The sequence below is a fragment of the Lingula anatina genome, chromosome 2, assembly GCF_051362555.1.
Source record: "Lingula anatina isolate TDL-2025a chromosome 2, LinAna3.0, whole genome shotgun sequence".
NCBI classification, from domain to species: Eukaryota; Metazoa; Brachiopoda; class Lingulata; order Lingulida; family Lingulidae; genus Lingula; species Lingula anatina.
The window spans coordinates 990,948-1,008,474 of record NC_141768.1 but is presented as its reverse complement, the minus strand read 5'-3'; the positions used below and the strand labels follow the sequence as shown (position 1 = coordinate 1,008,474).

The 17,527-nt window shown below is 36.2% G+C and overlaps 1 protein-coding gene across 2 annotated transcripts; it reads left to right on the top strand.

The window, feature by feature from the left end:
• The first annotated feature begins 1,026 nt into the window (after positions 1 to 1,026).
• LOC106170394 (paired box protein Pax-1) lies at positions 1,027 to 16,551 on the top strand. 2 transcript variants are annotated; one of them, XM_013550244.2, is made up of 2 exons: positions 1,027 to 1,178; positions 13,473 to 16,551. In XM_013550244.2, the coding sequence occupies exons 1-2, from the start codon at positions 1,097 to 1,099 to the stop codon at positions 14,330 to 14,332; spliced, it is 942 nt and encodes a 313-aa protein (XP_013405698.1). In that variant the 5' UTR covers positions 1,027 to 1,096; the 3' UTR covers positions 14,333 to 16,551. The 2 variants fall into 2 exon arrangements, with proteins under 2 accessions (XP_013405698.1, XP_013405699.1); XM_013550245.2 differs by lacking the exon at positions 1,027 to 1,178 and adding an exon at positions 4,433 to 4,896.
• Positions 16,552 to 17,527: the final 976 nt, after the last annotated feature.

Below are 17,527 nucleotides of genomic sequence, written 5' to 3'. Positions count from 1 at the left end.
TTATTTTTTGCTTTTCAAATACATTGAAAGTAACACTCCCTAGGCTTTTATTTCACAACGTGAATTCAAAATTCTTACATCATCCCTGGGATGATGGCTCGCTTTACCAATTAAAACATTTTAACATGAAGCAATTTTTCCATAAGATTCTGTAAACACAATTGAACGTGTTGAAATTTAAAATCACTTTGCTGTCAGAAATTGAAACAAGTAAGGTTTCCTGCAGTAATTATGTGGCTTTTTATGGCTCTTAAACTGGATAATTAATTTTCTTTCATGGACAACTGCATTAAACTTTTGTGAATAGCAATATCATTCTCATCTTTTAAAATCCTCTTTGCTTTTGAGTGTCTTAAGGGTCTTTCACATTCGCTTGAAAAAATATTAATTTGTATTTTCTCTCTTCTGTGTTAATGCGTTGTGAACGCATTGCACAACCTGGAAGCTGACCCCCCTAGGTTTTTGATTAGGGATAAGACAACGGGCACCTGCTGGCGTCTCTCACTACAGTCCTGATGACGTTGACCTCTGACCTCTCCCGAGGAATATCTTGTCCTCTCCTACCCTCTGTTACATAGCTCTTAAAGTAAAACAATTGTTCTAAGCTTCTTTTGGTAGAGGTGTGAGCAATACAGGTATAACAGCATGTTGTGAATATTTTTCTGTTGGTATGCTCGTTGTCTCAGTTTGTGTCCATGGAATTCATTGTATTTTGTTTTTCCCACAGAAATGCTAATTGTGAAATTTCTCTTCTTTTTCCTTTATTATTTAATTTTTTTGTTCTTTTGTAAATAATTTTTCCAGCGTGACCGTTTATTTTAGCAACTAAAATGCTTTAGACCGATCGAACACAAAATAATAATTAACTTTGAGTAAATAAATGAATAAACGCGACTGTAAGAACTCATTTACTCCCAGTTAGTGCCATTTTCGTAGAGCTGAACACTGGAATCGCTAGTAAGCTGAAGAGGGTAGATGCCGGCTGACGCTGTTATAGGAGGGCTGCAGTCCCGGGTCTTCAACACGGTCTCAGATCATTAGTGTACCAGCTCGACGATAGGACACACTTCTAACCACTCTCCTTGACCGTGACAAGATGGCGGAAAATAATCGGAATTTTGTCACCTGTGGCAGCATCACGATGCCAACGACCGTAAAGCAAGAGATACTTACCTCAAGTAAGATTTACGATAAATTTTACAGTCTGCGCTATCAATTTATTTGTAGTTTCAATTTGCAGCATCGGGGTTTGGCTGCGTTGATATATAGTAAAGGTGATTACGGTCTTAATAAATCTATATTCTCACTCTCTATCCATGCGTACGGATCCCCTGTAGACGTGGGAGGGTAGGAGGAGAGGAGGAATGGCGATCTGGATTAAGTCGGATTGCGATAGTTATTTAATATAACTATGGGGACGTTGTTATTTGCTAGTGTTCGTGTTTGAACTCATTATTCAATTTATTAGTTTGTAATAACGTTTACCTGAAACTAATTTATGAGCTCAGATTAAAAAAAACGATAGGGACTCCATACATCGGTTTATAAGGTGATTTTATTGGATGTTTTAAAATGTTTTTTTAAACGCTGTCAGATATGTAAGGTTGATAGGAAAAGGACGCGTCTTTTATAGTGACACTGTTGTCACGCTTATAGGTGATTTTTTAATTTACTGGAGTGTTTTACAGCTTTTTTTTTTTTTTTTTTTTTTTTTTTTTTTTTTTTTTTTTTTTTTTTGTAAGTTTAGCTAACTCGATCTTTAGGTGCTAACCCTTTTATAAACTACTGTCAAAATTAAAATTCAAAAAGTAACTTAAATATCCGTCCGTACCATGTATTTCATGTTTACCCTACATTTTCTTCTCCAAGACCGAGCATATGAAATTTGTATTCAAAACAATTTCTTGTCACTTGATACTTTTTCAGTTGGCATTAAACTCTACCATGAAGGAAAGATGAACAAACCTTGTCGCTCTCTCTACTACGTGTCATTACATAAGGGCAACGGCGGTGTTCCAGCGCGCCTGAAATAAACTGTTTTAACTCCCGTTTACCGAGCATGCTGTGAAGCCGAGTTTGTGTAGTCAAACTCAGCATTTAACGTACATGTACGGTCTTCAGCAGTATATTGGCCTTCTGAAATTGATGCATGGCAAGGGCATTGTATATTATACTATATATGAAATGCTGGTATAGGTGTACAATCCATATTAATTACTTGTTAATAAAATGCAATGTATTGTCAACTTGATTGTGACAATATTGGTTTTTCATTAAATTCGCCTTTGCTGTACATCTAAACGCGCCTTTAAATTTTTTTGTCGCAAGTTTAGAAAACTGCACAAGTTGAGTAGTGTTATTTTTCAGTTTGAAAATATGTTTTTCAATAAATTTTTACTGTCAACATCTGTCAAGTTTTAAAATTTGACAACTAAAATATATGTATGAAAATTTAAGGAAAATGAAGTACTCCTTAAAACGGGTATTTATTTGCATTTATTTAACAGAAGTAGCTTTTCATGAGAAGGCAAGCATACAGATTTCTTTTCGGAAAACAGCATTACGGATTTTTTTTGTGCGTTTATTGATTGTAAACATATCAAGAATACAGAATCTTTGGTTATTTTTAACAACGGTCTCAGGATAATTGCCATTACAAATGATAAAAAGTCCTGGGTATTATTATACCCCTCGCATCAGTGTGATTACAAATCATCAAAAATTTATAAAGATAAATTTCTCTACATTTCAAAACGATTTCATCAGCCTGTAAACTTTCAGGTTATATAAGAGAATGCTTTGCCAGGCTCAGAACATTTTATTCTGTTTGAGTAGAAGGGAATAACTTCTAAAGCGTTTTGAGTAAAAAATATGACAAGAACTAAAATTCCAATATTCTATTTGTAAGAAAGAAGTTATTCAAATAGAGTATCAAACTTCCACTTATCAGTCGATGTGCTTTTGTACGAGGTCAAATATTAAAACATTTTTATTTCGAAGATTAATAATATAATTATTTGGCATAAAAAAGCATCATTAACTCATTACTGGTAGACTTAGCTGAACTACATATCTTATATCATTGTCAGAAGCACATTAAAATTGTGATAGATTCTTATAAATACTCCCTCTTGAGTCTATCTTCTCAATATTTGAAATATCAAAAAACAAAATGGGCTTATAAAATTATTATCATGTTTATAAAATTTATTATCACCTGGGCATATGATGCAAAAACATTTATGTACCTATCTCAAATCGAGGATCTTTATTTAAACTTCTTTTCCTGTGTCTTCTGACTGCGTGGTAGACGGTATACTGCTGTCTGTGGAGGAAAGGATGGTGAACAATTTGAAATTAACCAGGCGTACATAAAATGCTTTGGATTCACCCATGTATCACATTACATGTTGTCCTGAAAAAAGTCTTTTAAGGTTTTATCCATAATCCATATGATTTTTACGAAGCAAAGGACATTTGACTGTGATCAAAGTATATGGAAACTGGAGTATTTTAATATTAAATAGATTTTGTTGCCTTTTTATGTATAACGCCATAAAAACACAAATGCCGAAAATTAGGTTTATTATCATTTCTATATAGGATGCTGTATTTATGTGTCAATATTGGTCTCCAAGCGACTCTAATACAAATGAGAATATTTTGATAGAAATAAGCAAACCGTTTTGTCATATAATTCTAAATATATAGAGGTAAGAAAAAAAATCTGTATTGTTTTCATTGATACCACGGACAGGAAAAAGTCCCCTGTTGTACTTTGTCTCATATGCTTTAAGGTAAAAAAAGTTTATATCTCGAAAAATATACTCCCCCTCCCCCCCCCCCCCAAAAAAAAAGCACAATGTGATTTAGGAGAAAGGAATCTGTATAATGAGGGGTACAATAGGAACGTCCAGAACGTCAGATATAAACGTAGCATTTTGCCTCATTAGAGATCATCTAGAAAGACGACTTGAGATCATTCTTGGCTCCTCCCGCATTTCTGGGATTTATAGCGAATCCCAAGCCTTTCCGTATCAATTAACGTGCTTGTTTACATGTGTTCCCCAGTTGTTTAATTGGCCATGTCTTTGTACTTTCCGACCGTGTTTACACCGCAAGTAAACGGTGGTAAGTGAAACCGACCCATAATGTTTCGTTGAGGGGATTTTGGAGAAAACTGGGCAATTTTTTCACGGTAAGAGTATCGCGATTTAGTAACTGAAGCTAAGTGGAGGTTTGGAAAAACAATAAATATTTGTTTCACGTCGCATGCTGCAGAAAGCGCAATTTGTACTTGTGTGTCAGAAAACGACCCTTTGCACAGTTGTTCAAGTCTTTTAAAATGAGATTTTCTGCATAGATTTACAATCTCAGAATTAAAGTTTGCCCAAATCTAGACCCAGAGATCGAGAAAGGCAGTAGAAATGGTTCAAATTCGCCAGAGAAGAGGAAATATTACCGATCTGCTTTGCCTCTTTAAGATGATTGACAATTAGCGTCAAGCCGTCCAATCAGCAGGTTGGAAAAGCAATTAGCTGGGAAGAGGTATGGAAGACGCGAACTAAAGCCTCTCAGAGCGGTTAGGAGCGCAATCACATCAAATTAACTTTGACAGCGATATCACGGGACACGTTGTAGTCAAGGGATATGAGCTTTTGACTTGCAATCCGCTCTCCCAGTCGACTGCAGTGTTTTCACGTCGTTCCTCCTAATGTGAGCCGTGTATATACTGACAACGGACGAGAGGGGGCAGGCGATAGATTTGTGATCTTCCACACGGGTTTCCAGCCTCACTGCGCCGAGGGGGATAACTTCAGTAAGACGGCCATCCCCTGTCAGACTTCACCTCTTACGGCACCATCCTGGCCTTGTGTCTTCAGCCGCGTCTTATGGGTAAGCAGGGTTCACTTAGTGGTAGTTTATAGGTACCCCGACTCACCGCCATCGTAAGCGTTCCGTGAGGTTTCGCTTGGCACGATTTCTTTACGGCTACTTATTTTTATATCACTTGGTGATTGCTTGGCCGCCGTTCTTACGAGTTAATAGAGTAAATAGTTAAACACCACTCAAATGCAACTCACTCGGAATGTAAGCATAAAAATGCCCGTAAAATCGCGCTGATAGGTCTACAACCAAAAGAAATGTCAGTGCCTCATTGTTAAGGGGTAAGAAGAACGCCTCATCTTTATTTGAGCGCGTATATTTTATTTGAACGAGCGATTTCGACCGCCCAACGATGGCAACCAGATGGAGTAGAAAAATAAAAGAACCCATGTTTTGGTAAAAACAAACTGGTAGCGACTTAAGACCGAGGCATACGTTACACTGGTTGTGTTGATGTGTGAGATGACTGATCGGGAAAAAATGGAGGGCACGGTCTCGCGAGTTGCTGGCAGACAAATGGTAAGAAACAAAGTCGAGCTCTGAATAATTCTATGTCAGTGATTTTCTCTTTTGCTCTTTGGCTGGTAAACGTAACCTGGCAATTTATTGATATGATGTTCCGTTTTCATTTACTTGATATATAAACCTTGTGGCCACTCACATTCACAGTTCAACGCTGACGCTTAAAATGTATAGGGCATATTTATGTATTTGTATTTTTAGCAAGATATATTTCTTGAAAAACTCGAAAAGATTCTAGAGGACAATTGATCATGGTAAACGAACAGCTTAGATATCTATTCACAAGAACTTAGTCTATCTTAAAAATCAAAACCGTCACATTAGTAGGAATGAGGATATGCCAAGACCCTTCTACAATGCTAAATATGCAAAATATCTACGAGAACCGAACACGGAGTTAACAGTAGGGAAACGGTCTTGAAATAATGCAGTATCATTATGCGGCCGCAGGTTGCAGGGTAAACAAAGTCCAAGACTGAAATTGCTGAATATTTCTTCATGTTTCACGATAAAAAAAATTGTCGAAACATTAGAAAGCATCCAGTGATGCTTTATTTTTTAATCTCAGAAATGTTGGAGATATTGGATGTTTTCCAGGGGAATTATTTTGAAAATAAACTATATCGTTTACACACGAAAAATAGGCAATATTTGTTCACAATCTCAATGCAACAGCACGAGCGTTTCGTGTCGAGCATAACCTTTTCCCCCGACCATTTCATGTCCCCTGCTTAAACACACTCACAAGGGACTTTCGGAACTGATATCCCAGCCCCGTCTGTCCAGTGTAGGCGGTATACGGTGTTATTCCGCAGACTTGTAAAAATTTACAAGGCTTCTCCTGCTATGTTTTCTACCTGCTTGACGGCGTTTCTTCAAGATTGATCGGTTCTGTCTGACGGAGGGCATCCCTTTCCACTACGGGGCTGCCCGGATGGCTTCGATTTATCAGATGAATTGAACTGTGATCACGTTAGGCACGCAGACTAAGTGAATATACTTTGATGGATTTGGCTGTCATTTTCCGGATGAGAAAACCCCCCTTATAATTTCTGCACTGCTGTGTATATATCTTACTAATATGCTGCAGGTGCGTGAAATGTTCTGCGCGAAAAGAGATGAAAACGAAAATATTATGCAAATGAAAAAAGATTTTAAAAATTGAAAAAAGAGCAGGGAAAGTAATTAACAGTCGCATTCCTTGGTCAGATAGTCTAGTTTAATCATATATATAAATGTGTGCAGTCTTTTTGTTAAAAATTATATTTTTGATAGAGTAAGATTTTGACACTTAAAATAATAAGCATACGAAAATTGATAATATTTAGTATTGGATTTGTATTGTAAAATAATAATGCGCCATTCATCAAAGGCCTCTTGCCGCGAATGATAACACAATAAGGCGTTATTTAGTTAAATCTTAAATCCTATAATTTATACAAACAAACAAGCTAAGATGTTAAAACCGACTCACATATGGCCAACCAAACGAGTTATCAGTTTTAATATAAAACTCATTAATTCAGGCCCATGGTTGAAAAAAGTTGGCCTGATTCTAAAAGAAAGCACAAGTTCTGGTTGCGAACTTGATATGCGGCCGAATTTTTCCCTAAGGATTTTACAGATTTTCAAAATATTGTTGACTAAATGTTGACAAGATGGTGTGTAGAGAAACTGTTTACACCGTAGTTTCATGCCTTTTTTTCATAAACATCTGTCTTGACTGTTGGTTTGTGTGAAAACTCGGTGTAGCTTATCGACAAGAAGATAAGGATGCCAATGGAGCATTTTATTACGTGCTCACGCCATTTGTCACGTCAACGGTTCGCTGATTTTCGTACACGCCAAATTTTTACCCTGAATGTCAGTTTCGATGACCACTGTCGATCTTATCCGATGATATAAATATTTACCTGAAACATAGACAAACTAGTAAAGCAACCCGACTTTCAATGTTGAAAAGAACGAATTTTCTCAAGCTTTACACTTTGTTTTCCAAGCTGTTAGGTTGTCAAATGAGTGTCGCTATGTCGTCCATCTTTACAGCGAGCGAACATAAATATGTCACGTTGACTGTGGAAAGATGCATGACAGCAGTAACGGGTAGTAGAGATGCTTTGCAAAACATTTTGACACACAGGCTCAGTGAAGAGAAGCACATATAGTAATGGTGATAGGGTGTACTCGTGAGTGTCTGATAACTGTAAAACCAGCGTTTTTCATACTAAGCTATAAAAATGAATTCTATTGCTGAGATTCGGTAACCTCACTCAGTGTGGCTAGGTAGCAATTTTGATAAACAAACCTTAATACTTGCGACGTTTAAAATTAGAAAGCATTTCTCTCTATATTCTATTTGTAAGAGATAAGCTTTTAGCTTTGATTGTTTGCAATTGCGACTTAGATAACAACTTTTTCTATAACAGTTGTTTAAAAGTCCTAAAAATATGTGAGGTTATAAAGTGGGCCAAATTTATTTCAATTGTCTGTGTACAAATTGGAAATTATTTTTAACAAGAGGCGAACACTAGTTACGAGAGAAATATGTATTGATAGATCTTCAATAATGTCTTCAATATCCTCCTATTGAAATAGTATGACTCAATATAAATATTTCACTTGGTAAAAATATTAACTTAACCTTGCACAAATCGGATAAAACGTGACACAGCCCTTAATATTAGAGTATACTACATCCTTGATATATTAACGGCTTGATCAAGGTATGTTGAAATACTTAAAATCCATCTTGCCCCACATAAACTCTTTACAATTACATCAATTGAAAAACCCTGGAAATTTTGTAATGAGAAAACCAGATTTTTGAGAGGGTCGCAATCCACACCGCTCCGTGCTATAACTGTGAATGGATGAATATTTCACTTTCAGAAATTTAGCTTCACTTGCAGCGGTGAACCACCTATCGTTTAGATCATCAGTTTCAATTAGTTGTGAGAAAGGTGATTAAAACCAGTACTCGCGCACGGCTGATTAGGAGTGAAATCCAACCCAAAGAGAGATAATTAGCTCCATCCCTCGCAGGAATTAACCGATGAAACTGATAGCGTTATTAAGCCGTGTTATCTGCGATTAAGACTAAGTCCCAGGCTTTGTTTTGATACTTTGCTAGCCGTGTAATTAATAATTACATAATTAGAAATACGTTAATTAGATTTACCACCCTGACCCTACGGGATCGTTGATTGCATTGGAACGTAGATATACTAAATTGTCCAAAACATGTTACTGTTGCTGCCGCTTGATTAGAAAATATGGAAAATAATATTATTTACCATCACAGGATTAAAAAAGAGGAATCATATTTTTTTCAATAAACAATTATATTTTCAAAGCATTTTCGTTTTAAGACAAAAGCATAAGTACACGCGTGTTATTTGTTCAGTATTGTATAAATTACACATTGATATTAAATTATGTTCATCGTCCGCATTTATCAAAAAAAATTACACCCTTTAAAATTAAACGTTGTTCTAATTTAAAAGAGTCGAGAATTTGAATTAAGGATAGCTCCTGCAATACCTGGACACTTTGCATGCAGAAGGTCAAACAATCTTAAATAGACAGAGCTATCTTGAATAAGTTATTAACATCACTAAAAGTTAAGAAAAGAAGCTCCCTGATATCGGATTTTACGTGCACTTAATTTCTTTATTCCTAGATTTTAGTATTTTTTGTCACGCATTGTATTTTAATAGCTAAAGTTGTAATATTCGATTTCAATTCAATTAAATATCTACAGATTTTATGTATAAAACTGACTTGAGGAAAAAAGGCATAACCTATTTCCCTATTTGATAATCAGTTCCATACACTATAGCTAAGAATGTTCCTTATTCTGTATTAATCTAAATGCATTAAAACTTACAGAGGCGTTCATGTATGAGTGCGTACTGAGGACAACGATTTCACTTTAAGGTTTTGGTTTGGTGCAGGAATATATATCGTCGTTGGAATGCGATTCTCATATAGGCCAACTTGAAAAGGCTGGGCGGAGAGAGAGGCCTTGTATAAGCCGTTATAAGCCACCACTTTTGCCAATATTCATTTAAAGTGCGCAGAAAACTAATCGAAATACCAGTACATCATGATTACTGAAATTAAAACGTGTGAATTACACGCGGAAACATAAACAGAATTGGCTCGTACATTTTTGACGAAGAAAGAGTTTAGTCGTTATATGGTTGCCCCGTGAAAAAAATATTTGATGAAGATGCTTAGTGCCTGTGCGTTGCTTAGCGACTGCATCGAGCAATTTCGTCTCCAATTATGTTTTAATTTTCGGCAAACTATTTCGCAGGCCTTTAAAGCCCACTCTTCTCTGAGCACCAAAAATACATTCGCTGAGGCATTTCTTTTCCAATAAAACATGAGTAGGACAATGAAAGCGTTTACCTCAGATCAAGAAAGCGTGACCTAAGTGTAAAAGACACAAAACCGTCTTTAATTTAGACTGCTGACTTTTAAAACAACTCCTGTTCTATGGTAAACGCAGTGTTTTGGGTTTAAGAGTATGTCACCTCAGATGATTCAAGAAGACGCGTTAAACGAGCCAGTCAGACCTGCCAGACGAGGATTTGCCGTTCTTTTCTGTCTGTCTGTTCTCTTCTGTTGTATTCCCGATTTGACCGGGTGAAAAAGGCGTCTTAAATAGATTCTGTTTGTATCCTTCTCTTCTTACGATATCAATTGTGATTACAGATCAACCACAAACGAATGCTAATTCCTCCACAGAACCAATGATCCGCTCTGTCAATATGTTGAAACAGAAGTCGAGAGAGATGAAAATATCATTTTCATTCGGCATAAAATTTGTCATCTCTTTTCTCCTAAGCACTAACATTGCTCACATTGTAAACTAGCTGGTGGAATTTAATTAAGCGTTGCTCTAGTAAATCCCTTTTCAACGGTTAATTAAGTAGGGGGCGAGAGACGATGCAAGGTGATGCCTTAGTTTTGATTTGTGCCGATCTCTACTTTTCCTTGTAGCCAGATTAAATGTCAAACTAATGACGAGCCGCATGAAAGTGAGCTTTCTGCATGGGTTCATGCTTTTTCCCTGAGGCTTACTCTGCTTGTAAGAAGCCCGGTTTTGAAAGGGCTCCGAGGAATAACCCCAGTATTTTCCCACCGGCCCCGAACCCAGGGCATTTTAATTAGAAAATAATTCAAATCCCTTAGAGGCTTAAAATTCGTGCATGAAACCCCACCCAGAGCCGTCACATTTTGGAGATATTAAGCGGATCACTATCTCAGTTCCGAGTCCGATTTTCTTTTGATGTTCATTGCATTCAGCGCTAAAGGGCCAAGAAAAACTAACATTTAGCCCTAAGAAAACAATGGACTTTGTCGCCATTTCTTTATCTTCTATCCGAATTCACTTGTCATAATTTAGAAAACTGAGAAGGATTGTATCGTTAAGAACACATTTTTTGGATTTGCTACTTTGGAATCTTGGAGGAATCTTAGCATTTTTTGAGCAAGGAATCTGATTCGTTCAGGTGCTTCTCTGACTGAAGACTCGGTTCAGCTAGTCGTGTGTACCGTTTGGGTCGTACGTACAATAATGCCTTTAACATTTCCCAACTAACGTTATAGTATAATAAATGATATAATAATATTATAACAATCCCTTTATAATGTATATTGTATAACCTTATATTTATTTTTTTTTCATTTATTTACTATCAGTATAATTATCATATGTATATACATAGTAGTTAGAGTGCCTTTAAATGTAAAGGTATTTCTGTGCTCAATAAATCATTATTATTATTATTATTATAAAATCCTCCTTGTCTATTTGATTAATCATCTAAACTTTGAATTTATGTAATAATCTCCTCTGTATTTCTATAGTCTGTAGTTCTTGATTTGCGAAACTTATTATTTCTTTCTAGAAAAATTTTCCATTCAAATTACCGAAGACACACAATAAAAAATAAAGGTTACAAGTTGTCAACTTCGTTGTTTGAATAAAAGTACCTTATTACTGAGAGAATTGCTTTGATTGATCATTTTTAGGTCTGCCATAAAATAAAACTATGTACATTTGAACTTTCTGTGTCTGTGACATCCTGATTAGCCAGTGTTTTGCTGGTAAGATTTTTCTTCCAATTTTGTTCTAATGGAAATATGAATTTAAAGCAAATGTTAAAAAAAAACAGAATAAAACGTTGTTTTTTTTTTGTTTGTTTGTTTAAGAAATCCTTACCAAGGTCTAAAAACATATAAGAATGCCAGTAACTATGTAAGGTTTGTACATACCTATGTTTATATATAAAAAATGAAGTATATAATAATACAAAACATTTTGTACCAAAATTATATTAGCAGGGAAATATAAAAAAGCACACATCTCATCAGTAGTGTTCTTAGTTGTGCATAAAAATCACCGATAAAGCTCTTCAGAACACAATATATGATTCTGAATAGGATAAATTTCAGTCTTTCTATATTCTGAATTTTCTACAAATAATTCAAGTATTTACTTGTTCTAGGAGGGTTTATTCTTTGTAAGCTTATTATAATATAAGATTATAGGTGTGGTGTGCGAAAGAAAGAAAAACAGTAGTAGTAAAATGGAGAAATGTAAAGAACGAATACTGACAACAGATAGATAATTTTAACATGTAGATTATAATGCTAACTAAAACCCAATTAAAACATAAATTGTGAAGGTCTTTGACACTTTTTTTAGTAGGTTGCAAAACGTATTTAAAAAAATTAATGAAACGACCAACGCGTTCCTTATGAAAATTAATAGTTATCATCCTGGTTTTATCATCAATGAAAAAAAAAAAAAAAAAAAGCACCGAAGACAGCGACCGATTTTGAGCGGCAAAATTTTCCAAACCGAGTAATATAATAAAATGATAAGTTTACGAAATTTTAGTATGATGTTACTTTGCAATCCTCTGTCCCAGGGAATTTATGCTTTTTTGTCATTGCACAGTTGTATTTTCATATATTTTACTACGATTTCTACGAAGCAAACTATCAATCGCATCATTTCACTACATGGCTCGAAGTGCCTCTATATAGTTTAAAAAAATAGTATAATACAAAGACCTGTTAAATCGCTGTGTGATTCACATTTTTAAAGGTTGGCTTTTAGTGACTTGAAAAAGTGAACAAGACATCCCCCAGCTGTGGATCCCACATTGTTCCCGTCGCGAGTGTTTACACGGTAAAGTACACAGTGAACATTAGTAGAAGTGCACTATGGCGTACCTAGTCCCCCTCGCGTGAAGTGCACGCCGAAAATAGAAGTGAATTATGATATTTACATATGGTTATGCAAGTAAATCATGCCGATGTTTCTTTTTGCTTCAAACATTCAGATCGTGTTACTTGTTGTGGGGTTACGATGATGTGTTCAACGTTCAAACTTGATACAAACCTATTGTTTGTATTTAGCAGGCAAAAGAGGATAAATCTAAATTTGCGAGTACAGGTTTTACGTAAAATATATAATTACGTAGACAAAAAGATTTATAGAGTAAAACAGTGCCGACGTCTGGGGAGAGTTTTGAAACATTTCACAACAGAAGCATACACACTGACTAGGTTTTGAATTTGTACTTAACTTTATAAGTAAAATTAATTTATATTGACGAAAAAAAAAACTAGAAGTAAATAAAAATTTCTAACTGACGAAATAGAATGACTTGATTTCTAAACCTGTTTTGCTGTTATAAAGGTAGCTGATTGTATTGGTCATAAGTGTGTTATTAGACGTTAAAAAGCTCGCCCCAACATTTTTGTTTAAATTGTAGAATGATTCAAATATAATTTAGAAAATATGTTTATTGTTTTTGGTGAAACTATTTTTTTATTATGATGGTAATGATCTGTTAATTTTGAAACTTCCAAATTAACGGGCTTGTAAGATAGATTATTCAAAGTTTAATGTCTGTTGATCATTTGAATTAAATTCATAATTATTTTTCCATTGTCTTTAAAATTTCATCACTATTAATTTTCTAGGAACGAGTTATAAGATTTCAAAACCAGCTTGATGAATCTTCTCTTTCAACTTTCAGATCAGAATCCGCCGCCTTTTGGTGAAGTCAACCAGCTAGGGGGCGTGTTTGTCAACGGGAGACCACTTCCCAACGCCATCAGGTTACGTATCGTGGAGCTGGCGCAGCTTGGCGTCAGACCATGTGACATCAGCAGGCAGTTACGAGTCTCTCATGGCTGCGTCAGTAAAATTCTCGCGAGATACAACGAGACTGGTTCCATACTTCCTGGTGCAATAGGGGGCAGCAAGCCAAGAGTGACCACACCCAATGTCGTGAAGCACATCAAAGTGTACAAAGAACGGGACCCAGGAATTTTCGCATGGGAAATACGAGACAAACTTTTAGCTGATGGCGTTTGTGATAAATATAATGTTCCTTCAGTGAGTTCCATCAGTCGAATATTAAGGAATAAAATTGGAGGGCTACAAAGCCCTACCAGCACTGCACCCCAGTTTGACGCCAAGCCTAATATCAGCATAGGACCTGACCCGAGGTCTTTTTACAACACTGCAACATTCTATCCCTACACGTGCCCTGCACCAATGCAGAACGTCGGCGTCAACGTCAGTATGGCCCACCAGGTGTCTCCAACGTCACTGTCACCGACCCAGGCACCCAATCACGTCAACGTTAACGTCAACGCGACGCCGTTTCCAATGACTACAGCTAAGCAGCCGCCGTGCATGGCGTCTATTCCACCGAGCTGGTCTCACGCTCACACACATTCCGTCAGTAATCTACTTGGATTCCGCTCTCCTCATGGCGTAGCTAATGTGGCGCCATCTGTGAATGTCAATCCGAGTTGTGACATGGCAAAGGGTGCCACTCAAAGCTATAATTATTATGCGCCCGTGACTCCCATGTATTTGCAAAGCTGATGACTGTACGTTGAGGCTTTTTGACGTCGATTAAATCTTGCTTCACATCTTTGCTGTCAATATCATCATCCAAATATTTGATGTCAGTTTCAGTTCTAGTTTTTATCTTATGAAGATAGAAATACAGTCCAGATACAGGAAACATCCATGTGACGTCATATTATTCGCCCAAATGATAGCCAATGGAGTACTGTGACACTGTGACGTTGAACTGGAAACCGTGCGATGAAGAGTGTGACGTATTGATGACGTCAGAAAGTGGGGTTTTACTTTTACATGAATGTGTACTTTGACACTGGGATATAACATGAAGATTGCAAGACTGCTCAAGGCAGGTAGTGAAATGGTGCTAAGATTGCTAGATACTCCTCAACAAAGGTAGTTTGAATAATAATAATATATCATTCTCATGCGTTATTTATAATGTTTTTGATGCGTTTATGATATGTTTACTGGTATCACAGTATACTATTTTTTAATATCTGGTTAAGGTATTTAGATTATTAGACTGCTGTCTTATTATATGGTTAGAGTTTTTCTTCTGTGTTACTTCAGCGTTCAGCGCGAGCTTCGAGTCTGGCCAACTTGTGTTTATTTCTAAATGAAGCTGCTAAATGTTTCTTGTTCTGCTCGGAATTGAAAGTCAGGGTGGTCTTTCATCCTAAACTGAAGTTATCTGCTTGATGATACACATCTTGCTTTAACCTTACTGTTAGATAAGATATTTTGTTGCTGGTTAAACTGGTCTATTTCACTTGGAAAGCTCCTTTTTTTGTGTAATCCGTCCGTATTTTTTTATTTATGTCGAACACATCGATTACGTTAATCTAAACATGTCACTGGACAGACTGTTTCACTGCTTCTAATATATTGTTTATTTTGACAAATGGTTTTTAATAAAAGTAAAATGGAATAGGTATTAAAGATATTTATTAGTTTTAGGTGCTATCCAGAAATGTTTTACAGTTTACTTATATTGGTATCAAAATTCAATATGCATATAGTTGCTGAAAGTGGTAAGGGCATTTTTTAAAATGCACAATAGTTTTTATGGGGCCAGTGCCAAATATATATGAGTGCAATTAGACTGTTTTGCCCGTCTGGTCTTTTCATTTTTGTGTCCTTATTCATTTATTTATGCATCGAATTTATTGTATCAAAAGAACAGTTATTTCACTTAACCACTTCTAACTGAATCATGTTTGGTATATAGAAATTGCCTCAGGTTTTGTTACAATATTAGAACATTCATGCAGCATTTTCACTCCAGAACCGGGCTCAGCAGTTGATTTTTGATGTTTATCGAACTTCTATATCCTAAGAGCAGTTTGGTTAAACAAGTATTTGACACTGCAACTTACATAGAAAGCATTGTGACTACTTGTTTGTAGACGTTTATAGCTTTGACTCAACAGATTTGGCATTTATATTGGCGTAATGTTGACATACATGTGAGAGTAAAAAAGACACGGACACGGAGTTAGTCACAGTGTCACGGCAGCGAGAAATTTGGACCACGATTATTGTACTGGGGTATATGGTGGATGGTAAAAACGTCCCAGGAGGCACGCTGAACCCACTCTGATGTTTTATAGACAATCGGTTGAGCCAGAACGAAGGGGTGAATGATTTTGCGTTCTTGGTGCATATGCAGCGTTCCTAACTGACATATTTCACGCCACGTTGTCTCTTCAAAGATTGTAAAGAAAGAATGACCAGCGTGAACAGTGCTAATTTGAAGAGAAAACTGAGTTGGATTTTGCAAACTTTTTGGGTTTTAACAGACTAATACTCTCTGACCGTCTGCCTCGAACTTTGATGCCTGCGTTGAAAGCAGCTAATTCCTCAAAATGCTTTACATTTTTTATGCCTTTTTCTTTTTTTTACAGATATTTTGGGATACTTTTTGTACCCTTTCAAGAAAGCACAAAGTTAAACTGTATTCAAACAATGTCTGAAGTTTTCCATCGCACAATGTCGTCATGTTTGCCATCAATTTTCCATTATGAGATTTTTTAAGAGGCGGCGGGGCAGCGAGGTAAAGTGAACCCCGGACACACTGAGTGCCGTCAGCGCAGTAACATTTTTCTTAGTTTAGTTATTTCAAACTGTGTGCTGTAGGATATCTTGTTCAGTGCTTGTAATTCCATGTTGATCCTTACACGACGACGTTTACTCTTTGTACAGTGGTAAGAAATAGAATGTATTCTTATTTGAAATACACGTTTTTTGTTGTTGTTTTGAGAGAAAGAAAGAAAGAGAGAGAATATTTGGCCCAGAATATAAAGGCTCGTCGGATCACGCGATATATAATCACTTATACTTGAACAAATCCATGTTTACATTAGTTTAGAAATATCCAGGTCTCTAATTGACCGAAATGGGATTCCCTGTCACGTTTTTAATCGAATAATTTATATCGCTGTTATGATGCCACCAACTGCCCGCCCTTGACTGTCATTCCGGCCCACAAACTTATTATAACTGCGATGCCATTTGAACCCAGGAACGGTTATGTTTTCCACAGAGCCCTCTGCATATAGCTTTGATGGCGTTTTAATGAAATTTAATGGACGCTCCAACTCCCAGGCTCGGCATATAATGGAAACGAATGGGGAACAAATTGCTCCGATGGCAATTTGTCCAAATTAAAAGAGAGTTTAAATTTTGGTGTGAAGCTTTTTATTTTCCTATGGTACCCATTAGCTATCATTTTTACGCTTTGAAGATATGACAGTTGTCCAAATCTGGTTGATAGATGACTGATGGAGGAAAAACGCACCTCACAGTGAGATCATTGCACTGCTGTCCCGGCCGGCCATGTTGCGGTTAATTTTGGCCAAGAAGTAAATTCTTAAATTTTGGACAAGCTGGAAGGATTTCTGAATTTATTCATTAAACCGTTTTATTTCATTCATGCCGTTCATTTATTTATAGATCAGAGACTACATTTTGCTCCAAAAATTAACAGTTATTTACTATTTCATTTGAAATTCATACTTCTTAGTATCAATATCCATTACCAATTTAAAAAGCAAGTACAGGAAGATAGAGAGTGTTGGGCAGTGATGCTTTTCCTACGTTCACAGTATTTATACTGAGTGATTTATAATCTCTGTACTTTGGTTTCTTTAGGATTGGCAATGAGTCGCTGAAAATATAAACCCCTTTAAAAATATTGATGCTAAAAATTAA